At 28.4% G+C, this 12,886-nt stretch overlaps 1 protein-coding gene across 1 annotated transcript in view; it reads right to left on the bottom strand.

Annotated features, from left to right (window-relative positions):
• Window positions 1-1,145: 1,145 nt before the first annotated feature.
• The window catches only part of LOC113509625 (glutamate receptor ionotropic, kainate 2-like), a 16,268-nt gene continuing 4,527 nt past the window's right edge, over window positions 1,146-12,886 (bottom strand). The window contains exons 8-16 of the mRNA XM_026892990.3: window positions 7,488-7,688; window positions 6,939-7,196; window positions 6,580-6,803; window positions 6,025-6,162; window positions 5,329-5,527; window positions 4,590-4,818; window positions 3,791-3,906; window positions 3,037-3,189; window positions 1,146-2,563 (exon numbers count right to left, since the gene is read on the bottom strand). Of these exons, the coding sequence (XP_026748791.1) occupies window positions 2,375-2,563; window positions 3,037-3,189; window positions 3,791-3,906; window positions 4,590-4,818; window positions 5,329-5,527; window positions 6,025-6,162; window positions 6,580-6,803; window positions 6,939-7,196; window positions 7,488-7,688 (1,707 nt within the window). The 3' untranslated portion in view covers window positions 1,146-2,374. The remainder of the gene's footprint in view (window positions 2,564-3,036; window positions 3,190-3,790; window positions 3,907-4,589; window positions 4,819-5,328; window positions 5,528-6,024; window positions 6,163-6,579; window positions 6,804-6,938; window positions 7,197-7,487; window positions 7,689-12,886) is intronic.

The following is a 12,886-nucleotide window of genomic DNA, read 5'->3' as shown; positions in this document are numbered from 1 at the left end:
CTAAACCAGTCACAGGATGCAGGTATTTGTAGGTGTGCCAGTTTTATTATTTTATAGTAGTAGACCGAAATAGTAGTCAGAGTAATATAGAAATTTCGGGAATCAATAATTAAAGTTACAAAATTTTATTTATCTTTAGATTTTATTATATAAAGTGTATATAAATCTACTGTGAAAAAGAAATGAAGTTTAGGAATTCTTACTGAAATTAATAAATTTCCTTTTTGCATCTTTTATATTCAAAGTAACGCATTGTTGTGAACACAATATAATACATCCAGTATGAGATGCGCTAAGCTGGTAGATGAAACAAGAGTTATATGTAAAGTCAGAGGTCGCAGGCACTCAATTTCTACACAACAACATATATATATTTTATTATAGACAATTAATAAAGTAAGTATATACTTAACATATTTAGTATTTTCAAATTTAGACCCATAAATATTATATACGGATCACTATTTAACATACCATATTTACAATGTTTTCAAGGGCTACAGATATGATGATATTTCGTCAAAACAATGATTGTAATTCACTGTGGAGTTTTAATCAGAGTCATCACAGGTCAATTCTTTGTTTATATACATGTAAAGTATAAGTTACATATGTAATGTCTGATAGAAGGATGTTTTAAAAATTGAAACCTGAATTTAAAATTGAATTTTGGTTTGTGTTTCGATTCTTTGTACAGTTATTAAATTTTGATTAATTTGAAAATATGTAATGTTTGATGAAAACTTGTATATTAATATTAATTTATGTTATTTATACATTTTATACATTATTTCATAGTTTTGTTATTTTGAAAAATATTTTTTACTGTCCGTGGGAATTCATAAATTTTCAAACCTTCAAATCACGGAGTACTATATGGTTAATAGATAAAAACAAAAAAGTCTATCTTTGTGGTAGACAGGGAAGCTACAGAAATGTCGACAAGTCCAAGTATTGTATAAAATAAGTTCTCGAATGTGGTTTCCGTTTAAATGGAAACTATAAATTAGAGAATTTGTAAAATAAGCTACATATCTGCATTGAAAGCCCGACTGGCTCAACCCGAAAGTTCGATTGAACATCAGTAACATAATCTTAATCATATTATACCTAGGTACTTTACAATATAAAAGAAAAGACGTGAATTCAGATTGATTTTATTTATTATTTTATACATAAAAACGCATTATGTGGCCATAGCACAATATACCGTCCTCCTATTGGAGTTAGTCATCGTTCACACAACGTTGAATGCGGATAAACAAGCATATCTTAAACTAGCAATATGTAACAAGTGAATCAAGTAATTTGCTTCATAAAAAAACAGAACCTTTGTGAAAAAACACCCACGATTAATAAGTTGTTCCATAGATAAATTAGATTGAAAATATTTGAATTCATATTGTACAATCGTAGGTTCATAAGTAATTTATTTTTGTAAACTCGGTGCGATTTTTTCAACAGGCTTAACATTTTGACGACGTGTGAACGACTCTTTATTCTTTTTGATAATCCGCTGCTTCGTCACGTATTCGATAGATAAATACATGAAAGATAAACCGTACTATTATATTCGTACTAAGTAAGTGAATCGGCTTCTTGATGTCATAAATTGTTTATTACTACTACTAGAAGAGAAAGCACAAAAACAACATAATAAATTTCTATTTATAAAAATTATAAAAATAACTGTATTTATTTATAATGAATAATATTTTTAGCATTTTTGTGAAGATTGGGAATAAAGAAATTGACGGCAGAATTATATAAGGTGACTTATATGATAATTATATAAGGAGTAAGGATAAGGCGATCTTTTAAAATGAATTGAGGCTATTTATTATATACATAGGTATTATTCTCCAATTTTCCAGGAAATAACAAAATACTTTATTCAAGAGAAATAAATATTTAATTCATATTAAAAGTTATACACAATAGTTAACCAATTGAATATTTTGCTACGAAAAATTTATGTTTTTTATTACAATTTTTTATTAAACAACTTAAAATTATTTTATGAAATATATTCGCCATACACAATGTAGTTGCTCTACCTGTATATAGTTTGTGGCTTTACTTAATTTGCATTTATTTCGATTTGACCGGATACAACCATTGTTTTTAAAATAATAAATATTATTATGTACCTATGTAACGTGCATAAGAACACAACATGTAATTATAAACTCCACACATTATGGTTAGTTCAATATCGACTTTGGGAATAATTTTAAATACGTCCTGTAAATTCTATAATTGTTTTAATGGGAGTATCTGAGATGTTTTCTCATTGTGATCTAATAAGAGTAAATTGTATTGTTGTTTAAAACGAATGAAGCGATTTCCGAACAAAATATTAAAACTATATAAATTATTGAACTTCCTTTTCAAACTCTAAAAAGTTTTCAATTAGTTCGGCCCGCTTTTTCTCTTGTTCGTCGCTTTTATCCGAGAAGGCGATAGAGGGCGCTCTACTAGGGTTGCGAAGAACAGGTTTCCGGAGTTGGAAGAAATTCAATGATGCCTTCAGCTCCTTCACGATAGCCTCTTTGTGTGTAACCTGCACGAGTAGGTAGTTTTTGTTATAATTTTAATATTATGACATCATAAACGTACTTTCTTGGTAAATAAACATTATGAATATTGAATTTCAATTTTTAATCATTAAAACTAGACATGATAATGAAATAATTGTAAGATAAGTATTATAAGTTGAGTATTACATTCATCACAACGGTCATACTTGATAGATCCATCTGACAGTCTAATCTGGGATCACAGTCATGACCATGATGAAGATAAGGAGATGACAAAAGATGAGGTAGTATACTAAACCGTTGTATCATAAAGATTTGATTATACATATGAATACAATATTGCCATACTCACTTCAGTTGTATGCTAACTACACCTTTATCACTGGATTTGTTTGGCTTGAAGAGATTATCTTTCAGAGATAAGTCTTTGTTCATAATATTTATAACTGCTTTTTGATTATTTTAACAAAAAGTGAATAATAATAAATGTACAAACCTGTTCTCGAACAACTATGTTACGACATTCATTCAAGAATTCGGCGGCTGTTATTAATATGCCAAAAACTAGGCCAACAATCAACACCAAGAAAGCTCCTATAAGGTTCTCCATTTCAAGATCGCCTTCAACATCATTTTTGTCTGTACTTGACTGAAAAAAATATATTCTGTTAATAAATCATTATCTTCCTGCCATTATCTTAATTATTTAGGGTCGACGTAATATGTTTTTACTAATATTACATGTTTTGGTTTTTGGTTTTATGACCGGCCGCCTGCCTAAAGTCAACCCTTCTTGGTAATGTTTTAAAAAGTACTAAGAGAAAAGGATGGAAACGTCGAGAATGAGAAAAGGAAGTTGGTAAAAAAGTTATGAAGGATTTATGGGAAAAAGGTAAAGGGGGTAAATGTAGTTGCGAAGAGGGTACTGGTCAGAAACTGTAGTGCAGAAGGCTCGGGAGGCCGTGGTTGCATACCCTTATTATTTTAGAACCGGACAATTCACTAAAGGAGAACACTGCGAGTACAATTCTTAATTAATAATTTTTTAGTTAATAAATAGAAATATTAATATAATAGTTACCAAAAAATTACAATTAAAATTGGAATGTTAATCGTATTCTCTTTAAAACTGATCATCTATTATCTATTTTTCAACAACTACCTAAACATTATTACTTTTATAATTGTATAATAGTTATTTTTCATATTTTTTAGTGATCACTGAAAGCAAAATAAATATGTCTACAAACCGGACATTCGATAGCTCCATATTTTCGAGTCCACCATTTTGTTTTAATATTGTCTAAAGTAGTAAGTTCTTTTAGTCTTAAAATAGCTCTGTTAATAGGACTTCTGAATGGAGAATCTGTAAACAATATAATGAATTAGCTAATTTACCTTGAATATGAATGGGCATTGATTTTTTAATTCAAATAGGTAAGTGTAATAAAAAAAAAAGAAAAAAATATAATTGTTTTTATAATAATCGTTTAATGAAATCGAGTATTATAACTAATTTCATTGCAAATTTTTAAAATGCAAAAATTTTTGCTGAGATTTGTGAGGATACTTAATTGCGGTTCAAAAATTAAATGCAGTTTTCAGAAATAAACTCCTTATTTTGATATTTGACACACCCTCCTATAGGAGTATGACTTTGTTTTTCGTTTTTTATAGTAAGAAATGGGCAGTTCCACTGAAAATTCAATTATCGTAGCGTTCTTGGTTTGTAGATTGTAATTAGTGAATAATGCTCTTCTCTTCTTTTTTTAACTAGTCAGTATTAAAATTTGCAGTTAAATCTCTATGAATGAATTAAATGAATTCATATTTATTTGCAAGAAACATAAGTATACAGATGATAAGTCCACATATTGGAAATCTCTATAGGACGGACCTATAAAATGGTAACTGTAATTAGTTTTTTGTTTACTTGAATCCACTATCTGGCTCTGGATAATTGTTTCTTTATGTAAAATCCACATCTGGATAAACAGTTAATTTTTTTCCTATAGATATTTTCCTTCTCATTAGTTCACAGTTACTTACTTGCTGGCATAGCAATGCCGTAATCCTTTGAATCCAATTGTCCACCCACTTTCTCAAGGTCACAGTTTCTTCTTTGTTTGTATTCTATTGTGGAAGACTCCATGAAGAATGCATATTTATTCTTACTATTGAGTACTCTCTTTTCGCCTTCTTCGTTACTGTTGACGAGTACTCCTGGATGCGCCATCATGTTTTGGTACATCTTTTGATACATTTTGTCTTTGGAAGACTATAAACGACAATATGTTGTTTAATAACAGAAAAAAGTAAAAAATCAGAGAAAAAAAAATCAAAAAGAAAATTATCCATAATTAAAGAAAAAATATTGTGAAGAATCATATTTCTACTATCGTTCAATTCTCAAGTACAAACTGCGTATCAAACGCAGAGTATTGAGAAATTGCGAATTAAATGGTACCGACATTATTACTGTTATAAAGCAGAAATAGGTAAAAAGGTGATCAGGTATCCATTCAGATGTAAATAAAACTTGGTTCAGAGATATTTCTTTTTAATTTAATTCTTGTTATATTTAAAATTTGAATATACCATATAATAAATGTAAATACTCATATGAGTATGTACACATACATAGAACATAACCAATTCTAATTTTTTATATTTAAAAATTTTGTATTTATAAGTTTATGAATTGTTAGCAGTTTATGAGAGAGGCCTATTTTCAGCAGAGGACAGATAATGGCAAAGACGATGATGATGATGAAGTATATGGATTTACCCTGAAAAATTCGAGTGTTGAACCACCGTCAATTGCACCGTATAAAATCTTATTTTGTTTTGCTAAATCTTCAACGCTGTTGATGGGTTCGTCGGCGCGGGCGGATGTCATAGAGGCCGACAGCTGAGCAATGTAAGTTTGACAAACTATCATTGCAAAAAACCACCACATGGCACAAATCCAACGCGTGCCTAGACCCCTTAAAACAATGAAACGTATATTAGACGTTCCAAAATAATCGAACGCAAGCAAGTGGTTAAAAAATATACTGTAAAATTTTTAACGGAACAACTTACATACGAGTATAAAAGCAAGCAAAATATAATAAAAGATTTTAAAGACGATTTAAATCGCAGATTTACATCACTATTGAAGTCGCTGTTTGCTGATAGGACATCCTTGTGAGAGTCCAGAAATTTATAAAGTGTGTTTGTCAGTTTTATGTTGTTTAATGACGATCGGTTAAGCCAAGTGACTTAACCAATCGTCATTAAGTTCTGAATATACATAGTATGAAGCTTTCTTCATATTACTTTCAATTAACATATCTTGCTTGATTAAACAGTAATAATATATAATAATAATTTATTTCTAACACACACACATGTTTAAAAGCAGTTGCTTCAAGTATTGTTATTATGTTCTTTTTAAATACTTCTGGTAAGGATAATAAATATAATTTTTTTTATTGCTTACTTCGGCAAAATGTCGCAACCTTGCGTCATAATAGAACCCATAGTTAGCCAGGCGCAGTTCTTGAAGTTCCATATATTTTCTAACTCTTCTGGGTCTTTATCACATGGTTGTGGGTTTTCCCAGTCTGCTGGAGATATCCTGATAAAATACAATTATAACTGTAGTATAGTATATAGAAAATCTTGTAAATTTAGTTCATGTTTTGTATGAAGATTATTTTATTATTTATTATACGATTAATAATTAATAAAAAAAAACCTTAATTTGTAACTATTCAAAATAAATATATGAGGAATTGTATTAATTATTAATATTTCATAGAGCAGTGATACTGAGTAACATGGCATGTATAGTATATTAATATAATATACTATAAGAAATTTAATTTTAATTCTAGATTTCCTTATAATTAATATATCATAAGATTAATTTCAGATTGAAGACAGTGTAAGTTGTTTATCTGCTTTTAATAATATAATTATTTAATAAATTATTTTTAATAAAAAATAACAGGATATTCTGAAATTAATTTTTTTTTTTAAATAAAATATTTACCTCGCACACACGAACAGTACTATAGACACGACGCAATAAGCGGTCGCTGTATGCATCCATACATCAAAGGTGTATGGATTAAGAAATGAAAATGTTCCAGGCGGTTCTTCATATTCCTTGGTAAACAAAATACTGATTCCTAAAGACATAAAAGGCACCGAGAAATCTACAACTTTCTTCCTTTCTTCGGTTATAGTTAAATCGCAAACAGCTAAGTCAGCTTTCTGAAGTTGGAAAGATTTATAACATATTAATACGAGTATAGTATTAATGCCTAAATAATGTATTTATACTTATTGTAAAAGAAACAGATGTGTAAATGGTTCTAGTTAGTTGAACATACAAACTAATAAACTTACTTTATCTAACAAGTCACCTATTAATCCATCCCACTTCTTCGTTAGGGGGTTATATTTGCCGTAAGACTTATCCTCATCGTGGTAAAAGGAGTAAGTATAGTTATATTTTTCTTCTCGCAAAATTTCAAAGATCGCCTTAACTAGGTCTACGGAGAAACCCTCGTATTTTGGGTCAGCATCTTCTTCCACACAGTCAGGGTCATCTTCTTCACATTTTTGTTTGTCATAAAAATAAGGTTTTGCTCTTCGTGATATAACCTACAATAATTAAAATTTCTTAAATATCTCTTACAATTAAAATCGATTTGATTAAAATAGAATTCATGCGATTATTTATTCAATAATTTAATGGTTATGTATACTTGATATTTTTGATTAGGATTACACGTGCGTATATATATTTAAGGTATTTATATGTTCTGTTTGTCGATATTTTGAATTTTTTACCATTATTTTAATGTGTTACACTCAAACAATATAATTCTTTACAGGAGTTCTCAAAGTGATGCGATGAAGAAGAGAGTTGATTTGATTGATTAATATACTTACAATAAAGTGTTTACTAGTTTGTAAATTGCTTATACTATCCGTATTAGGGCGGTCTTCAGTAATTTCAGGGTCATTGGGTGATTCCCATGTGCCAATGGTTTGTCTTTCTGATAAATATATTTCGTTTACATATAATTTGTAATTCGTTCTTCTTCCCATCTCGTCAAATGTTATAACACCTGTGACACCGGTAGTCGTTGTCTGTAAGATATTATTGTATTATATTAGTGTAATTTTTACTTATAATAATTATGTTATAAACATTTATTATAAATATGTTTAATTTTAGATATTGTTCTACACAACTAATTTTCACCTCCTACTTAGTATAGGCCTATTACTTTAGATAAAAAAAAAACATTAAGTTCATATACAGCTCAATGGTTAAAGTTAAAAATGGCTAATGGTAAAGGTTCTTAACCTTTGTGTTTCTGAAGTTGTTTGAAAAACATCCCTTATAGCTATACTTGCAACTTTTATATGACATTTGAAATTAATTAGTAAAAACGTAATCACAGAGTAAATATGGCAAGACATAATGTGGCAATTTTATATTAATATTATACAGGTGACTTTTTAATAAACATGATCTTTGATTAACGAAGTCTAGGTACTAAAAGATTTATACTTTTTTGTAAAATTTTATCACAAGTGCCTACATTCAATATAGCATCTTGTAATTGAATTCCGAATTCCCATGGTTCGGCTTCATTATCACAAATATTGTTTTGTGGTTCTTGAAAAGTATCGGCATCTAATTTTTGCAGCGCCGTCAGAATGTGATTTGCTATATCATCCATTATCAGAGCTTCAATCTAGAAATTAATAATAATTGTTTAATAATTATTTTATTTTCAGAATCTCCAGCAACGGATTATGTAGAAGCATTCTAAGATTTATTATATTGATAAATTTATTATATGTAAAATATTAGAAAAATATTAATACGTTATATTTTGTGACAAATGGTGATTGTGAATTGCTGTTGATCCATTTTCCGACTCTTTGAGCGAGGTCGTGTTGTCCACTATTCAACTTATCATAATCCGTGATGCTTAGCCATGTAATGTTCGACTGAAATTCAGTGAGTTTCTCAGCTACGGTATAAGCGTTCATATTCACTAATATGTAATGCTGAAATAATGAAATTAAAAATAATGAAATAAATATACTGAAGAATATAATCAGAGATTGCGTAATCAGAGACTTGTATATCGCTGTTGTACTCATTCTATATGCCTAAATTCTTTCTAGCTCTTCTAATTTATGCAAGTGCTGTGTTTACTATTGAATTAAAAATTATTAGAATATAGTAAATTTATAAATCACAACATTTATAAATAGATTATTTTATATGTAACTTACAAGTGCAATAAAGAATATATATATCTAAATTGCATATTCCATTATCAAAGATTTAGTTGAAAACATAAATAAGCACAAGAGTTTTTGATCGTGATATATTTGATCTTACGATCGTTCATACGTTGTTTACAATTTTGTCAATTACAGTCTTTTATATACATATATTGTTATTTAACTATTCATACAGATATGATTTTATCGTTACCAATGGGACACCCTCTTCCCATATGGGAAGGTTATTAGCTTATTACTGTTTCATTGGTCAGGCGGAGTTTATAAATAAACTTTAATGTACGCACCTGATAATGATTTAACATTTCCAATTCCCGAGCTTCATTCATGTATTTCAGAATGTGATCCGCACGGCAGTCAATTAAAAAACGACTTTCTTGATATTGCTTTAGATCTTTGAAGACCTAAACAGATAAATAGTAAATAAAGAACACATTTTGTAGAAAAGTCTTATGTTGCAGCGAATTTCAATCACATAATGATAATTATATAAAGTAGCTATTCTGTGGTGAATAAAGTTCTCATTTCTTAGGAAAAGGATTAACAAGGTGGAGGTGTAAACAAGTCCTCATAATCTTTATCCCCTAATTTATTTAGTTTTGTTGTTCATTATACTGTGAGAGCTGGGAATTATTATAGAATAATCTGTGCTATAGGACAATTTGCGTACGGGCGAAATATTCGTCTATTAAATTTTGAAAATTAACTCAAATTATTGTAATATGTATTTAGTTACTTTATATTGTTGATTAGTGTCTATTACAGTATAAGAGTCATATAAACGATACGAAAAATAAACCCCTTTCGCCAATTGAGTAAAAATAAATTGAACTTACATGACGATTGTCAATATCCGGATCAAGTTTGCGCAAATTTACAGGGTGTTTTTCTGTGTGCTCAGCAAGAATCTTTTGTATTCTTAGTAAACCTGTTATAAATATAAATTACAAAATATTTAAATATCATTGTATTATCAGCTTAATGTCGCAACATCAATCAAATCATTATTCTTACTACGTGTATAAAATAAGACGGTAACATCTGGCAGGGGGGAAAATACCTTAAAAATACCAGATATTACCATATTTGTTTTTATTATTAGCCCATTAGATCCAAACTTTATTCTTTTCAACCAACGTCAAAAAGAAGAATATTCTCAATCCGGATGTATTTTTTTATTTGATACGTCATGTGGAACATAATCTTTATGTTATTATAAATTCTAAATTTCACAGATTTTACTGGTATTTATAGTAAAAATGAAATTATTTCATCATTTTGATTTCGGTATATATTCAGCTAATTTACATATTTTCCTTCATGTCAAATTTTATTAAAATTGGATTAAAAAAAATAGCTACGAACACAATAATTTGACAAACAGATACAATTTCATATAAGTAGATTCATAACCATTTAAATTACAATCAGAAAGTAAAAATTTAATTATGAAATTTATTACAGCTGTCTTAATTTATTAAATTGTTATTTTAATAGATAGAAAGTAACAATGTAATACCTAAATCATCTTCATATAGAGCAGAAAAACTCTCCCATTTGTAATATTTTAATAGTTTCGCATACGCCAAGGAAACTTCATTCGAGTCAGGATAAAAATTGATGCTAATTTTTTTGAAGACTGGCTCTTCGCTTTCTTCTTCGTCGAGTTCATGTCAGGGTCGAGGGGCTGCCACGTTGCTTGAATATGTGGTATATGAGATCTAATGCATTGGTCGCGCACTATCCCATCAGTAATAGGATTTTGTGGCCCCACCACAGCTATCGGTCTCATTTCACTATCTGAACATACTGAAATGGATGCATATAAAGCGTGTATGGAATTAGTGTAGCGAAATATTAGTATTTCTTCTATGCGAGTAAATAATTGGATAATTAATATTTATAAAATTGCTTAATTTTTCGCATAATCGAAATATAAAAATACTATTTGATTTTTTCATACAAAAGCAATCATCACATTGATTTAATATGAAATATTTCGGCTTGACAAACTTGGTTACACTTTTTATATTTCTTTCTATTGAAAGGTAATATAGGTTTATAAATTAATTATGAGCTCACATGAGCATGGAAATTAAAAAAATAATACTGTAATAATAAATAAAACAATAATAATAATAGCAAATTGGACAAAATTAAAATAAAGAAAACAGCTATTTCTTATGGAGATCCCAAGTAACGTGGCTAATTTCTTCTAAGATACTTCTACACAGTATCTTAAAATTCATATTTATGAATTTTAAGATACTGTTTTTTTTATTTAATTATGTATTTTTTTTATTGTTATTTATTAATTTATAACGGAAAATATACTTACATTCCTTCCAAACAGAGTAGCTATCAGTTCTGTCCGGTTTCAAGATAGCGGGAGCCAATCTATAGCCGCGCACGTGACCATGGTTAACGCTTTCGTTGAATGCATATTGTTGTGTTGTCGACTCACGTTCGAAAATGCCGGCTGTATATAAATAAAGTTATGATATATATAATAACAATGCATATATAATATCAGATTGTTAGCAATTTCTAATGGTTTAAAAATATATATAACTTGGATCTAATTTTGGCTGGAACCTAGAACTAGATTAATTTAGAAATAAATAGTCAAATTCATTAGGTCATGGACATAGCTTATTATTGATATACTTATACGTATTAAGAAAAAAGACTATGTCCATTATTATTTGTATATATGTCACGTGGCAACAACAGAAATTACATAACAAAGCCAAAATGGTTGCATTAATATCAACGTCATATATCAAATCATAGTTTACATTTCAAGATAAGAAGTAGTCTGAATTCAGCGAAAAAATATATTAGTTAGTTAAAGTGACTAATATTATTATGATTATTATATATATTATAGACCCATACTAATGTAGATTAAAATTATTTACGAAAATTTTAAAAACAAAATCACACGTAATGTTTATATATAACAAGATTTCACTTTTGTTATTAATGGCTCTTTTGAAAGATACAAGAATATTATAATAAAATGGATAAATGAAAGGTAAGGTAGAATGTATTATAAATTTGAATTAACTCACCAATTTGATAAGATATATCCTTCGTTTCAGTAATGCGAATTTCAGGAACACATTTATGTATAAAAAGAGTAATAACGAACAATGTCCACTTCATATTAATTAATTAAAAATGTATGGCTGTTAGTAAACATAAACAGGAAACATTGTAGGTACAAAATGTTTAAAATAATTTGGTGTTTCAGCCATGCCACGCTGCTGGATAGACTAAACTCTGGTTATCCGCCCGCCCAAACAAAATTAAACTGATACGGAGTTACGAATGCTTTGGATATGACACTACATGGATAAAACAATTTGAACTTTTTTATAGATACTTATATATATAAATACAATATGTCGTCGTTTAGTTATTGCAAAAGTATTCAGGTCGTAGTATATTAGAGGACTGATTTGGAACATTACTTATTAATATGTGTATTTAAATTATAAATAAATATTTAAACAAAGAATTAAAGTTACTAATTCGCATAAAGTAATTTATAATAATTAATTTTAATATCGAATCGAATACAGATTACAATAATTTTCAGTTTATTATACACATTTATTTATTTATTCTTTAGTTTTAAATTAAAATTGTATTTTATTACACGTATTTTATCGTGAATTCGTAATATTTTTCTCAAACGCTGTTTGAAAAATGTAAAAAGGAAATGTAAAATTTGAAAGAAATACTTATCAACTGTCACTTGTTACCAATTAGTAACTATTTTTGATTCACTTTTTGCTGTTTCATAAGCATTTATAACATAAATTTTAAGAAAATAGTAAGTGACTAGTAACATTTACTTCTAGAAATATGTAAAGGTATTAGTTTCTTATAAGGTAATGAAGACGAATATACTATATTTTTATTAAATAAATGCAATCATATATTCATCCTAAAACCAGTTCCGTAGTAACCAATATCGTATGAATGGTTCGCTAATGATGACGATCCGTCGCGAC

This window comes from Galleria mellonella, unplaced genomic scaffold (genome assembly GCF_026898425.1).
Source record: "Galleria mellonella isolate WM207_F2 unplaced genomic scaffold, CSIRO_AGI_GalMel_v1 utg57, whole genome shotgun sequence".
Lineage (NCBI taxonomy): Eukaryota > Metazoa > Arthropoda > Insecta > Lepidoptera > Pyralidae > Galleria > Galleria mellonella.
Note: the sequence above shows the minus strand (reverse complement) of the source record. Positions and strands in the feature narration are given on the sequence as shown.